This window comes from Prosopis cineraria, unplaced genomic scaffold (genome assembly GCF_029017545.1).
Source record: "Prosopis cineraria cultivar Desert tree isolate PC_DT_omini unplaced genomic scaffold, ASM2901754v1 PC3, whole genome shotgun sequence".
In the NCBI taxonomy this organism is placed as follows: Eukaryota; Viridiplantae; Streptophyta; class Magnoliopsida; order Fabales; family Fabaceae; genus Prosopis; species Prosopis cineraria.
Window position 1 is genome coordinate 40,600,178 of NW_026555334.1, and position 12,962 is coordinate 40,613,139.

Below are 12,962 nucleotides of genomic sequence, written 5' to 3' on the forward strand. Positions count from 1 at the left end.
GTATAATTATGTATTTCTGCATACGTTTAAATCACCCCCTTACAACAGTAGTGATTAGCCCCCCTAAATCCCCGAGTTTAAAGTCATTTATTTTGTGTATGCAAAATAGGAATAAACAAAATAAGTTTAATAATAAATTACTATTGTTAGATGAACACGAATGCATGTCAACTCTTGCTTTTGTTAGTGCATTGTCTTCATATATGTGTTTATTTAGACTTGAACTTCACAAATGATTTGTTAGATACATAAGAATGGCTGCTAGACATTTCAAGTGACTCAATGATATCAGGTTCAGCCTCAACTTTGTTATGTAGGAGAGGTTGGAGGATCGAACCTGGGGAGGCTCTCCGCAAGGGGAATAATCCGTACACTACTGCGGGGAAGCCTTTGTCTCCTGATGCTCACCGTAAGGGATGGGATCGCCCTGTTGTGGGGTTTGGGGGAAGACTGTCTAGCGCCGCAAAAGACCTCGGGTAGGCGGGATGAGCGGAGGGCTGTTACATCATCTCCTCTCCTTCTAGCTTTCTTGAGAAAGTAGACAATGACACGATGCTTTTCAGCTAAGTTTCACTCCAATGGCAAGTAAGGATGATAATGACTACATGCATTCAATGCTCTGACAAAAAGTAGGTGAGGATTATATCGATAAAGCTAGCACTGTACAAGTATAAAGAATAATAAAATAATCAATAAGAGCTTAATCTTATCTTAAGTTTTGTTTGAAAGGATTTTAGAAAGATTGTAGAGTTAATATAATCTTTATAAAAAGTTAATGGAACGAACACAAAATGAGACTCGAATGATACAGAATTGAATATGTAGGACATAATAAGTTTCTTAATGTTCATACCAAAATAACGACCATCTTACCGATATAATTAATAACAATAAATGATTTTGCACAATGTTTACTATTTTGAAATAACCTAATCATATTGAAATAAATGTTCTTAAAAGACAATGATTTATGAGACACTATATGGAAATAAAGAGCTATACTTGAGTAAGAAGTTTTATACCCATGTAAGGAGATTGTTTAGGAATAAGAGGATTTACATCCACATAAGGATCACTGTTCCAAAATAAAGAGGCATACCGAGACTTAGAATAAACTACATTGAATAAGGCACTATATTGGTATAAAGGAACGTGCACCTATATAGCCAGGAAAATATAGGAATAAGGAAGCGATATCGGTGCAATGGGGAATAAGAGACACTTATATTTGCACAAGGATGCTTGTACTGATATAAAGGGCCCTTTATATTTGTAACTGTCAAATCGTTATGTGCAATTTATTTTTTAATTTCTCTCGGATACCTAATTATCATTAAGTTCAAGTTTTGCGACCTAACCATTGTTATCCTAAACATCAGTACCTCAGGCTTTCGCGCAAGTTAGTAGTTTAACGGGCTTGACAAGACAAGAAGAAGCAATGCACGATCAGCGGAATTCCGTGTGCCACTTTGGTGTGGGACTGCGGGTGAGTTATCTTATTTGGCCCAAAGACGGCGGAATTCACTTTTCCGCTGCAAAGAAGGAGGAGGCCCAAATCAGATCGGGGCTCCATTTATTGGCCCGCGAAAAGTAGATGCGGTCAGTAAAAAGAAACCCTAGCAAGGATGCTGCTATTTATGAAACTAGCTCTTCTGCTGCTGGTCAGCCTTTGAAGTCGCCGTCTGTTCTTTTCATCGCCCTCTTCGGATCCGATCTCCACTGCGCCAGGTAGGCTTTCCCTCCCTCCTTTACGAAGAGCATGCCTGATGTAACGGTGCCCTATTTGTGATCTTGCATTCGTGATTTTTCAGAAAATGAAGGTGATCGCCGCTTATTTGCTCGCTGTTTTGGGGGGGAACACCAGTCCGTCCTCTGCTGATCTCAAGGGCATACTTGGCTCTGGTACCATTCTTCTTCTCTATAGGATTTGTGAAAATGCGGATTTCATTATACTTTCTAATACACGATGCTTTTGGATTGTAAAATCGAAACATTTTCGCGTCGTGTTTGCATTTGCAATGTAGGTGGTTATATTATATGATATATTACTATATATAATGTCTAGTTACTTGAATACTGAAGATTCATTGACAACGAGGGTTCTCATTATTTTTAATAATTTGTGAACGCGCAGTCGGAGTGGAGGTTGACGATGACAGGATTGAACTTCTTCTGTCCGAAGTCAAGGGTAAAGACATAACAGAGTTGATCGCCAGCGGTAGGGAAAAGTTGGCCTCTGTACCTTGTGGCGATGGTGCTGCAGTTGCAATGGCTGCCGCACCTGGTGGAGCTGCGGCTCCAGCGGCAGCCGAGCCAAAGAAGGAAGAAAAGGTCGAGGAGAAAGAAGAATCCGATGATGTGAGTATTTAGCTTAGCTGTGCTCTTCTTCTAGGTCGCTTTTATACACTTCAATTGTTTTCTGATTCTTGGATCGTCATGTTGTGATGCAGGACATGGGCTTCAGTCTCTTTGATTAATTAGTGGTCCGTTCGACTTCTTTTCTTCGAGACATCCTTCCAGAGATCCTAATTTGCTTAAATTTTGATATAGAATCATTCAGATCCGTTATCTTTGTAGTGAAAGAATTTAGCGTGCAAGCCCTTATGTGAAATCGTAATTTGTTTTAGACATGAAGGATGGCTATTTCTTCTTGTACGTTTTGGTTGATTTCCCCCCCCCCCCACCCTCCCTCTGCGGCAAATTCAATGTGAATGGGGAAATCCTTGCATTGGAAGGTTAGGCACTTGGCATAACGTATTTTGCAGCATAACAAGTATATTGAAGTATAAAAAAAAATCAAGGCACAAAAGGTAATACTCCCTGTCTTACATTATAAAATATTTTCAGAAAAAATTTACCTTATAAAATATTTTGTGAAGATTAAAGTTTTATTAAATAAATTTATTTTAATTATTATTATCATTTCTCTTTTTTTTTACATGTTAATTTAGTGTAGATTAAAGGTTATTAAATGAAGTATATTTTTAGAAGTTTATATTTTTTTTAAAAAAAGAGATTGTTAAATGTATTTAATACTACTTCTGTTTCAAATTAGAGTATTTTTAAAAGAGTTTTTTTATTTAAAAAATGTAAGACATTTTGAATAAATTAAAGTTTTATATTACTTTTAATATTATTCTTTTTCTGTATAATTAATTTTTATTTTTTTAATATATTAAGTGATGAGTATTTTTAAAGGTTTATATTTTTATTTTGAAAATATAAAGTTGTTAAGTGTATTTAATAAGATTTATTAATATATAAGATCTTATTTAAAAATATTTTATAATTTAAGATATGAGATGAAAGGAGTAAGCTTTATTGAAATATAAAATTTTATTTAAAAATATTTTATAATCTGACACGAAAGGAGCATCATTTAAGAAGGAAAAATTGCCAGGTTACTATACTTTTTTTTTTGGCCAGAGCCAGGTTACTGTACCGGTCTGCTTAAACAGTTTTTATTTTTGTGAATGTTAACTGATGTACGTTTTGTTTGGTGAAATTTCAGTTGGGTAGAGGCGTTTTAGTCTTTGACTCGATCTATATATTTTAAAATCTTACGACAAGTTGTATTGTTAAAAAAATATGAACAGTGTGTTTGTTTGGATGGGCAGCACCGCATGAGTTTTTTTTTTTTTGGTGCATGGCATGAGTTTTTATTGTAGTAAGCCAACTGCCGCTTTGCAATTATTTTGACGTGGAATGGAATACAAATCTTTTCGCTAAAAAAAAAAAAGTGAATAGTGTCGTAGTGTGTTGTGTGCACTGGATTTCATCTATGGCAGAATGGGAGCCCATTATTGTAAAAAAAATAAAATAAATAAATTAAGTCAAATTGTAAGTTGTCGATGCAATTAAAATAATAAATTAGATTTCATCATTTCAAAAAATTGAAATGGCAATCTTTTGAATCATGATGGAGGAGTCCAAAACGAAATTTAAAAACAATTAATATTGTTCTGTTCCAGCTGATTGGTTGATCAAAAAATAATGGTCATCTATCTGTAATTGTTTAAGATTTGCTATAACAAATTTAAGCTCCTGTAGTTATTTTATCCAAAAATACCGCCTAGCTGGGGAAATGGTCGGGAATAATTATGTGCAGAGTTCCGTATTTGCACAAGTAAAAAAATGGTTCGGTATTTCAGAAATGGATTGCGTTTCAAATTTTTAATTTTTTTACTCCCCTGTTTGGTGTCGTTTTTTTTTTTAACCTTTTTCTTGGGGTATGGTTGAGTTTTGTTAACTTGATGAGTCTTCGCTCTTCAATTAGCCCAACAAAAGCAAATGCGACAAGCAAGCCCATAATTGAGTTTGGGCTGCCACTGAAGAGAGAAACTGAGCATTGACGGCTGACAACCAATGAATCACGGCATTAGATTGCACGTCTCAGCCAGCTTAACTTTTTGTACCCCTCAAGTGTTTGAAAAATTGCCTGTTAAGTTAGTATTTAGAGCTATTTAGGTAAAACAATGCTGTCAAGCAAAGGCGAGAATTTGGAAGGAAACCTTTTATGATGGTTGCTTTTTTTTTTTAATATATAAGGACACAAGAAACTCATGTAAAGATTAAACAAAATCAAATCATGTCAAATTTTATAAGAGATCTGTATTTTGGAAGTGGGTGATCATAAATAATAAGATTAAAATTTGTCTGAAACCCAGTGAGCAAGTATATCTGTACATCTATTTACTTTTTTAAGTGTGTGATTGAAGGAAATGATTCAATTTTTTATTATCAATTTTTCGATTTTGTTGATAATAATAAAGAAAGGATGGTTATCAAAAAAGTGGATAAGCGAGATTGCCACTGAGGGAAGCTAGGCCTAGCCGTGAATGCTTGTTTCATTTAGATTGGCCCCTCTAAGTGAAGACAAGTCCCTAACCAGCCATCTCTTTCCAGGACGCCTGTCCAGTCCCCCACATCACGTGCAAATGACTAAATGGTGCTTCCCGTTCTTTCTCTGCCAAACAAATGAAAAATATTGTTAGCTCACCCCAGTTCTTATTTCACTTGTAAAAGTTTATGCCGCCCAGGAAGCTTGTTCTCTCAGAATAATGGTGGGTCTCAAGATTTTTTTTTCCTCTGAAAAAAATAGGGCATTAATTGAGGACCCTGGGTCAATTAATTCAGCTAAGTTATCGGGACAGATATGCCCTTTGAGATAATGAAGAATGGAGTCCATATTCATGGTTGGGAATTGTAGTAGAAAAAGGACACCACACTTCCCAAGCTAGCAAACAAAACGAAGCGAAATGAATCACTGCTGCACTTGTCTGCTCACGCGTCAGTTCTCTCTAATTATGCTGCAAACTCAGTACTATTCAAGATGATTCATTTGGGCCCAACTATTATTAATGAAATCAATAATTCACACGCGCCTGCCTCCCTCGCCATCCCCTGTTTTTCATGCCATAGTCTCGCCTTTCCTCGACGCGCATAATAGGACGACGATGTGATTTTGGTCTCAGTATTGACGAACACGAAAAGATAGCAACCACAATTCTTTTCTTAAACAACACAGCACATAATAATAAGGAAGTAAAAGTGCAACCAAGGTTTGAGTGGCGGTGCATATCTGAACCTGATTACGTAGGGTGATAGCAGACGGTATTGAATTCAACAGCCAGCCATGGCGGGCCTCTCCAATTTCATTGATTAAAATAATGAGGCTGACATCGATGGAGAGCAATGAGTGAGCAGCGCAGGAATGAATTGTTTATGAATCAGAGAGGATGGGGCAATAAATAAGGGAAGAGATGAAAGTGAAAGGTGAGAAAGGTGGGTCGCTGTTATAAATTAAACCTGACATTTTCACATAACCTGAATCCTTTTTCAAAACTTCGCTATCGTTCAGAGCGAGACACGAGGAGGCACAAGGACCCTCTTGTCCGCACTGTGCACCACACCCTAGAAACGTCACCACACCGCAACTATTCCTCCAATTTCCCTCCCCTTTCACATCTTTTGCTTTCGCTCTCATTCACTGCTTTTCGACCCTTTTCGTTGCCAATTTCTATATATAATTGTATGTGTTTATCCTGTCTTGTCTCATCCTATGATCTCCCATGAATAAATGATGACTAATAGATAGAAATGCGGGACCCAATTATGGGCGTACAGATCTGTTAAGGCATTTTTTCCACGTAGGTTAGGTCAACTCGGCACGTCATTAGGTATGATTTAAGATTAGTCGCTAATTCCACTCAACTTGACTTTTCATTTAAGTCTAACCGCAGGCCTGGCCATCTCGTCAATTGCTTCTTCGTGACACGATCTACCTTTTATTTTTTTAGTGGTTTTCTTAATCCTGAAAACAAAATTACGATGCAACCCCTCATTAGAGACTGAAAATATTTCTATCGGTTCCCTTAATTTTAGAGCAGAGACACTTCATTTTCGCTTCTTGTTTTTGGATATTGGGCTGTCACGGCATGCTACTCAGAGTCTCATGCTATAAAGCTCCATCCATTCCATTAAATGGTACGGGCAAATCTATGGCAAGTAAAGGGGTGCCGATTGGTTGTTGGATGTTCAAGTTGTCTCCTCCCTTTGCGTTTCACTGTTGTGATCCATCCCAATAATGGCTTCCAACGAGAATGTAGGCTCGCAGTCACCGCAATTCGTCCAATCCCCTCCTGCCACGTTCTAGGCTCCAATCATGCATCTAATGAGAGTTGGCAGCTGAATTCTAAAGCTAAGTTTCCAGGGCCGACGTTATTATGAGATTGAAGGCCACCCATTTCAACCGTCGGTCACGCTTGCTTTTACAACACTGATTAATTACTTTACCAGTTTACCGTAGCTTTTTTTTTTTTTAAATTTTTGTGGGCTATTTTTGTGTAGTATAGCTCACGATCCCCCCCTCTGAGAGTATAGTTCCATAGATGAACACGATGATAAAAAAGACTGTTTTACCAAACACAGAACATTGGATACTATATGTAAAGTATTTGTATTTTTTTTTATTGTTATACTACTTCTTTATACGAACCCAAATCTCAGATCGCCCCATTTCAAATGGGGACATATAATTGAAGGGAAAATAGCATCGGTAGCTGTCAAGTCCCACCCCCGCCAAGGAATGAAAAAGTACGGCATACATCATAATACGACGGATTATTTACAATTAAAATTTGAAATTGCTGAGATATTTTAATTTCCTGGGATGCTCATTGCTCTTGCATATTTATATATTCCTATATTTTATTTAATACTAATAATTTAATATCATATTGCAGGACTTTTGAATTGATCCCTTCGGGACAGTGAAACGCAGCATATACGGTGGGGCCATTGTTCCTTCAAGATAATCAGTGCCCAGTACCGAAAGCAGAAACAGTAACATACATTGCGCATCTCCTTCTCTCTCCCTCTCTATCTATCTCAGTTTTCCTCTCCATCTCTTCCTAGCTCTGTCTAGGGTTTCTCCATTTCCCTGCTTGGGTTTCTTTCCCTACGGATTTGTTCGCTTGAACCTGTGTCAATGTGCCCCTACCTCTTAGCCTTTTCAGGTACTGCTTTTTGTTTCCGATCGCATTGTATTCGCCTTATTTTATGCTTCCTCTGTCTCTCTGTGCACGCACTCTGATTCGTTAGTGAGTGCTCTTCATCTGGACGACGCGTTTTCTGAATCTGTCAACTGATACTTCTACTTTTTCTTGTGTGAAAGAACTTTCGTTATGTTTTATTTTGAATTCCAACATACGAAACCGTGGTTGTTGTTTGGACAAACAAGGTCCGGTTGGGCTGATGATACTGGACTTCTGATTACATTCCCGCATGTGATGTGGGTATATTTTTCTCTGCTTCCCCCTTCCCGGGTTTAATTTATCGCGTGCATACTTTTGTGGGAGACAAATCAATCCTAAAGTCCCATGCTTTCTCTTCCATCTCCTTAGCTGGATGATGTCTTGCTAGGAACAAGGGAATGGAACTTCATTTTCCTTCACATTTTATCTGATCTATTGATTCAACAAATTGTGGACGGTTTGAAAGTAAAATGAGCAAATAATTTCCACTTTTAAGGACTTTATTTTCGTCATCTTGAGCAGTGTTTACTGTGCCTGGCTTTATTTTACCTGAAGAAACGTCGAGGAAAAATCATAATGCCTGGTACAAACTGCAGCTTGTAAATATGTCGATGAGAAATTTGTAACTTAGATTGGATGCGCAACTCTAACTAGAATATCGTTTTATTTAATTCTAATAATTGCCCGAGTTTTTCTTCTTCTACTTTATCTAATGTCTCGACCCTTGAGTTTATGTATTTTTATGAAATGAATTATTTTCATAATTTTCAAATTAACTTCAGACCACTGGGTCAATGGAAACGTGATAGATAAAGTTGACACAGTATTTGATTGTTTCTTTTGCAATTTGATGCTTGTATTCTTTTTGTGACATTTTTCTGCAAGCGAGGTATCCATGTTTGATGGCGTGATTGGTTTTTTCAATTTCTCTTGCTCTTATGATGATGCCTACTTTTCATTTCCTCTGGCCTTCTGCTCTCTTTCTCCTCCTTTTTCATTTCCAGAGCATGTTTTCTTTTGGTTTTCAGACGAACTGAAATTTTGGCCCCTGTTTCAGGGTTTGAATGTCCCACAGGCATGAAGAGCGCGCATGCTGCTCGGTCTTTAAATTTGAAGTGACCAAAGAATGGTTTGGGTTCTGTAAGTTTGAGTGCTTTTTCTTTCATCTGCCATAAGTTTATGGTGTCTGATTTATTGCATGTAAAATCAATCAGTATAGAATTGAACATTGAAGGTCAACCTACTTGATCCGCTGTGCTACACCATAATCAAGTTGTACAATTCACCTTGTAATGGGCTCATCCTCTGGCACCTGTGAAATAGTTGAAGCAGAGGAAGAGCTAAATTCAGGTAAATCTGCAAGGATTTATCGGACAAATTCTGAATTTAGCATGGGCGAGAAAAATCAGAAGCTTCCAATGCTACAATTGGGGTACAAGGACAATCTGGAGAATGATATTAATAAGCTTTTCAAATCAGTTACCCTTAAGACTTCATTGAGGGATTCAGGCCTTTTACAAGATGGTACAAGCCCTAAGATGAAAAATACCTTGAAAAAGCCAATAACAGTTGGTGTTTCTCGGTCTCCTCGAGTTGGTACTTCTGAGCCTGCAACTTTGAAGCAGGCATTAAGAGACCTATGCATATCTAAGGCATCAGAAATGGCTGCTATGAAGCGATTATCTAAGTCAACAAATTCTCCCAGGGTATCTGAGGTTGGGAAGATCAAGGCCTTGTACAATTCAGTTGTAGGTGAAGGCACTCAACATGGGTCAACCTCTGTTGACAGTAAAGGGAGTGGAATTGAAATATCAGTATCATCAGAAGAGAGCAAAGCTGCCTCATTGGACAAAACATGCCAGTCTCATCAAGCTGCCAATGTCAAATCTTCCTGTGCTAGTGTTCATTCTTATCCAAAAACTGTAATTGCAACTAAAGAAAATGATACAGCGACTTCATCAATGGAAAGTGATTTGGTAAGTTCGTCAAGTAAAAGTGGGTTTCAATCTCAGCAATTAGGTTCTGTTCAAACAGGAAAACAAACATCTGCAGATTCTTCATCTCTTTCTAATGCTGATGGAAGTAAAGTAGATTTGCCTGAGCGTGATTCTGCACCAAAAAAATTAGGAAATAAAGCATCTGCCTCAAAAGTTGGGCGAAAAGTGAGGCTGCAAGCTGTTTCTTCCTCATCAACATCTACTTTAGTAAGTGGAAATAGAGTAAGAGGAACCCCCAATGCGCCACGTACAGTCAAATCAGTCATAAGGAACAAGAATTTGAACAAGAAGAAGCCAAAGAAGGATTCTGGTTCTGCTCTAAATGACCCCACATCAAATGAAATGAATAATAAATTTGTTCCTGGAACAACTCCTCTGGTCTGTGAGAGATGTCGGTGCACTTTAGAGAGTACAAGTAAAGAAAAGAGCCAGGATAGTGTAGCATCAGACTGCACCAATCCTGGGGGTGCAGTAAGTTCAACTGATGTGCATTATGGTGCAAAAAAGTCTGCTCCCACATCCACTAACTGTAATAGAAGCAAAACTGTAGCAAAAGTGAAAAAGAATTCCAGATTGAAAGAGCAACTTGAATTCTCACAAAGTTCAAAGAGTAGTCAAGAGTACAGTAGTGGTACAAGTACCAGTGATGAAAGCAATGTGAGCGGGGCTAGTTGTGGCAATAGGCCCCACATGTCAAAGGATGTTAGGTGGGCAGCCATTCGTCAAGCTCATATGCAGCATGGAGTCTTGGGCCTGAGGCAGTTCAATCTTTTGAAGAAACTTGGTTGTGGAGACATTGGAACTGTATATCTTGCTGAACTAATTGGCACAAATTGCTTGTTTGCTATCAAGGTCATGGACAACGAATTTTTGGCAAGAAGGAAGAAGATTTCTAGGGCTCAAACTGAAAGGGACATATTAAGGATTCTTGATCATCCTTTTCTACCCACGCTCTATGCTCAATTCACATCAGATAATTTGTCATGTCTGGTCATGGAATATTGCCCAGGCGGAGATCTTCATGTTCTACGGCAGAAGCAGCCTGGTAGAAGTTTTACTGAGTCAGCAGCTAGGTATGATACTAAAGACTGAATCAACATTTTCTTTATGGTCCATCAAATTTTGTGTCAACCTCCCACATGCTAAACTCCAATGGTGTTATATGATACCCTAAATAAACTCTTGGTACGAAGTACAACGAGTCTGGTAAAAATTCCTTAGCTTTAGAAATATGCTTTTGCCAATCTTTATGGCTATAATTCATTAGTACATTGCAGGAAATAGAGTTTTGACTTGTATCTTCCGTATAGTACCGAGGTCTTTGCTGTTCTATATCAAATGTGAATTGTTGAATGTTGCATAAGTTTAGCTAATTTATGCTTCATTCCTGGTTGAGTGGCTGTATGGATGCTGAAGTCATGTATTATTGTCTATAATTTGTTTGTATCTAATTGGAATTATCATTGCTTGGTTAATCATCCAGTCTTTTTTTTTTTTAAATAGAAACTTTATTCCTTAAGTAAATTTGATTGGGAGAAAAAGTTAGATGATGAAATCCTCCCAGCAACTCGTTGGTTGCTGCTTGACTTTCTAAGATATCATGTTACAGCTGTTTCCTTAATGTATTGTTTGGCAACATTCTTTGTTTTTCTGCTTTTGCATCTTTTCTTTGGCAATGCTTTGGTTGCACACAACCAATTGGCCAAGAGGCCAGGCCAAAAAAAAAAAAAAAAAATCAGGGCCATGCTTGTCCTGCAGGCTTGTGTGGCCAAACCTCCTTAAAAACCCACCAACATCGCATTGCCACTCCACCCTTAATTTTAAATGCTGCAATATTTAATTCCACTATGGCCTATTCCTTTGATTGCAAACACTGCTTCTATGGTCAAACAAAAGGGTTGTTTAAACGTTGAAATATTGAATTGGATATCTTCTAAGAATAGGTGTACGTGCACAGATCTGCTTCTACTGATCAGCCATTTTCTGTTATTATAGATGGACCTGGATCCTTATTCTTTATGTGAAATCGATAATTGGAATCTAATGTTCTAAAATTTATTATCATTTGAACTGTTCTTCTGTACTAATAATCCAACTTTTATGTGTGTAGGTTTTACGTTGCTGAGGTCCTTCTTGCATTAGAGTACTTGCACATGCTTGGAATTGTTTACCGGGATTTGAAACCTGAAAACATTCTTGTTCGAGAAGATGGACACATAATGCTTACAGATTTTGACCTGTCACTGAGGTGTGATGTCTGCCCAACGCTTCTGAAATCATCTTTAGATGCAGATCCAGCAAGGATTTCTGGTCCTTGTGCACAATCTAGTTGCATTGAGCCATTTTGCATTGAACCATCCTGTCAAGTTTCATGCTTCAGCCCTAGATTCTTACCTGCCGCTGCAAAAACAAGGAAATTAAAAGCTGATCTTGCTGCCCAGATCAGATCATTGCCACAGCTTGTGGCCGAGCCTACTGATGCAAGGTCAAATTCTTTTGTTGGTACCCATGAATACTTGGCACCTGAGATCATCAAAGGGGAGGGACATGGAGCTGCAGTTGATTGGTGGACCTTTGGAGTTTTTCTTTATGAACTTTTATATGGTAGAACACCCTTTAAAGGTTCTAATAATGAAGAAACATTAGCTAATGTGGTGTTGCAAAGTCTCAGATTTCCTGACGGTCCATTTGTTAGTTTCCAAGCCAGGGATCTCATAAGAGGATTGCTGGTTAAAGAACCTGAAAACCGTTTGGGTTCAGAAAAAGGAGCTGCTGAGATTAAACAGCATCCCTTTTTTGAGGGCCTTAATTGGGCATTAATTCGATGTTCTGTCCCGCCAGAGCTTCCAGAGTTTTGTGATTTTGGAGTTCCAGACATTACCTCACAGGGCAAGTATTTTGAGTGTAAAGCAACAGGGGAACACGTGGAATTTGAGTTGTTTTGAAGAAACTACTCTTCGCTGATCGTGGCATTATTGATATGGTTTCTCTTGTTCTTGGCCCCATGTATCGAGATGTCACTTATATGTAAGCCTGTGTTGCATATTAGTTTTGATTATATCACGGCATAGTATGCCTTTTAAGGCGAAGGAAGTTCATGTTATATGGCTACAACTTGATGTTCGCGAATCTAAAGGAACAAAAATTCCCAAGATCCAAAAATTTCGTACTGTTTGGCCGGGCAAGTTTGTATAGTACTATTTTTAAACACTCGGCGTATCAAGACTTGAAAAAGTGGGAAGAGGTTCAAGGTCTTGTAACTTGCCTTCTGACGGGGGAAATAGTTGAGAGAGAATAAACAAGAAGCTCGTGATGCCGACACTAGCTATCGGGCGCAAGTGCCTACACTAGCTGGCCTGGCAAATACGGTAAATGAGATATCTTCGAGTACGTGGCTAAGTGTTTTGTCTTTTCTGTTTGTTTTGTTCAA

At 38.1% G+C, this 12,962-nt stretch overlaps 2 protein-coding genes across 3 annotated transcripts; both read left to right on the top strand.

The window, feature by feature from the left end:
- The first annotated feature begins 1,598 nt into the window (after positions 1-1,598).
- On the top strand, positions 1,599-2,655 carry LOC129307136 (60S acidic ribosomal protein P2A-like). The gene is made up of 4 exons (XM_054948016.1): positions 1,599-1,728; positions 1,812-1,902; positions 2,135-2,358; positions 2,451-2,655. Exons 2-4 carry the CDS (start codon positions 1,815-1,817, stop codon positions 2,475-2,477), a joined length of 339 nt encoding a protein of 112 aa, XP_054803991.1. The 5' UTR covers positions 1,599-1,728; positions 1,812-1,814; the 3' UTR covers positions 2,478-2,655.
- A 4,662-nt stretch (positions 2,656-7,317) lies between these two features.
- On the top strand, positions 7,318-12,694 carry LOC129306049 (serine/threonine-protein kinase D6PK-like). Of its 2 annotated transcripts, XM_054946365.1 has the most exons (4): positions 7,318-7,517; positions 8,593-8,675; positions 8,770-10,605; positions 11,643-12,694. In XM_054946365.1, exons 3-4 carry the CDS (start codon positions 8,828-8,830, stop codon positions 12,475-12,477), a joined length of 2,613 nt encoding a protein of 870 aa, XP_054802340.1. In that variant the 5' UTR covers positions 7,318-7,517; positions 8,593-8,675; positions 8,770-8,827; the 3' UTR covers positions 12,478-12,694. The 2 variants fall into 2 exon arrangements, with proteins under 2 accessions (XP_054802340.1, XP_054802339.1); XM_054946364.1 differs by having other exon boundaries at positions 8,593-10,605.
- Positions 12,695-12,962: the final 268 nt, after the last annotated feature.

What these genes read in the sequence shown, in the direction of transcription:
- LOC129307136 (XM_054948016.1), top strand. Translation starts at nt 1,815, where the DNA reads ATGAAGGTGATCGCCGCTTATTTGCTCGCTGTTTTGGGGGGGAACACC. An exon ending in CAAGGGCATACTTGGCTCTG is followed by an intron (nt 1,903 to 2,134) that starts GTACCATTCTTC and finishes GTGAACGCGCAG; the next exon opens with TCGGAGTGGAGGTTGACGAT. An exon ending in AGAAAGAAGAATCCGATGAT is followed by an intron (nt 2,359 to 2,450) that starts GTGAGTATTTAG and finishes GTTGTGATGCAG; the next exon opens with GACATGGGCTTCAGTCTCTT.
- LOC129306049 (XM_054946364.1), top strand. Translation starts at nt 8,828, where the DNA reads ATGGGCTCATCCTCTGGCACCTGTGAAATAGTTGAAGCAGAGGAAGAG. An exon ending in TTTACTGAGTCAGCAGCTAG is followed by an intron (nt 10,606 to 11,642) that starts GTATGATACTAA and finishes TTATGTGTGTAG; the next exon opens with GTTTTACGTTGCTGAGGTCC.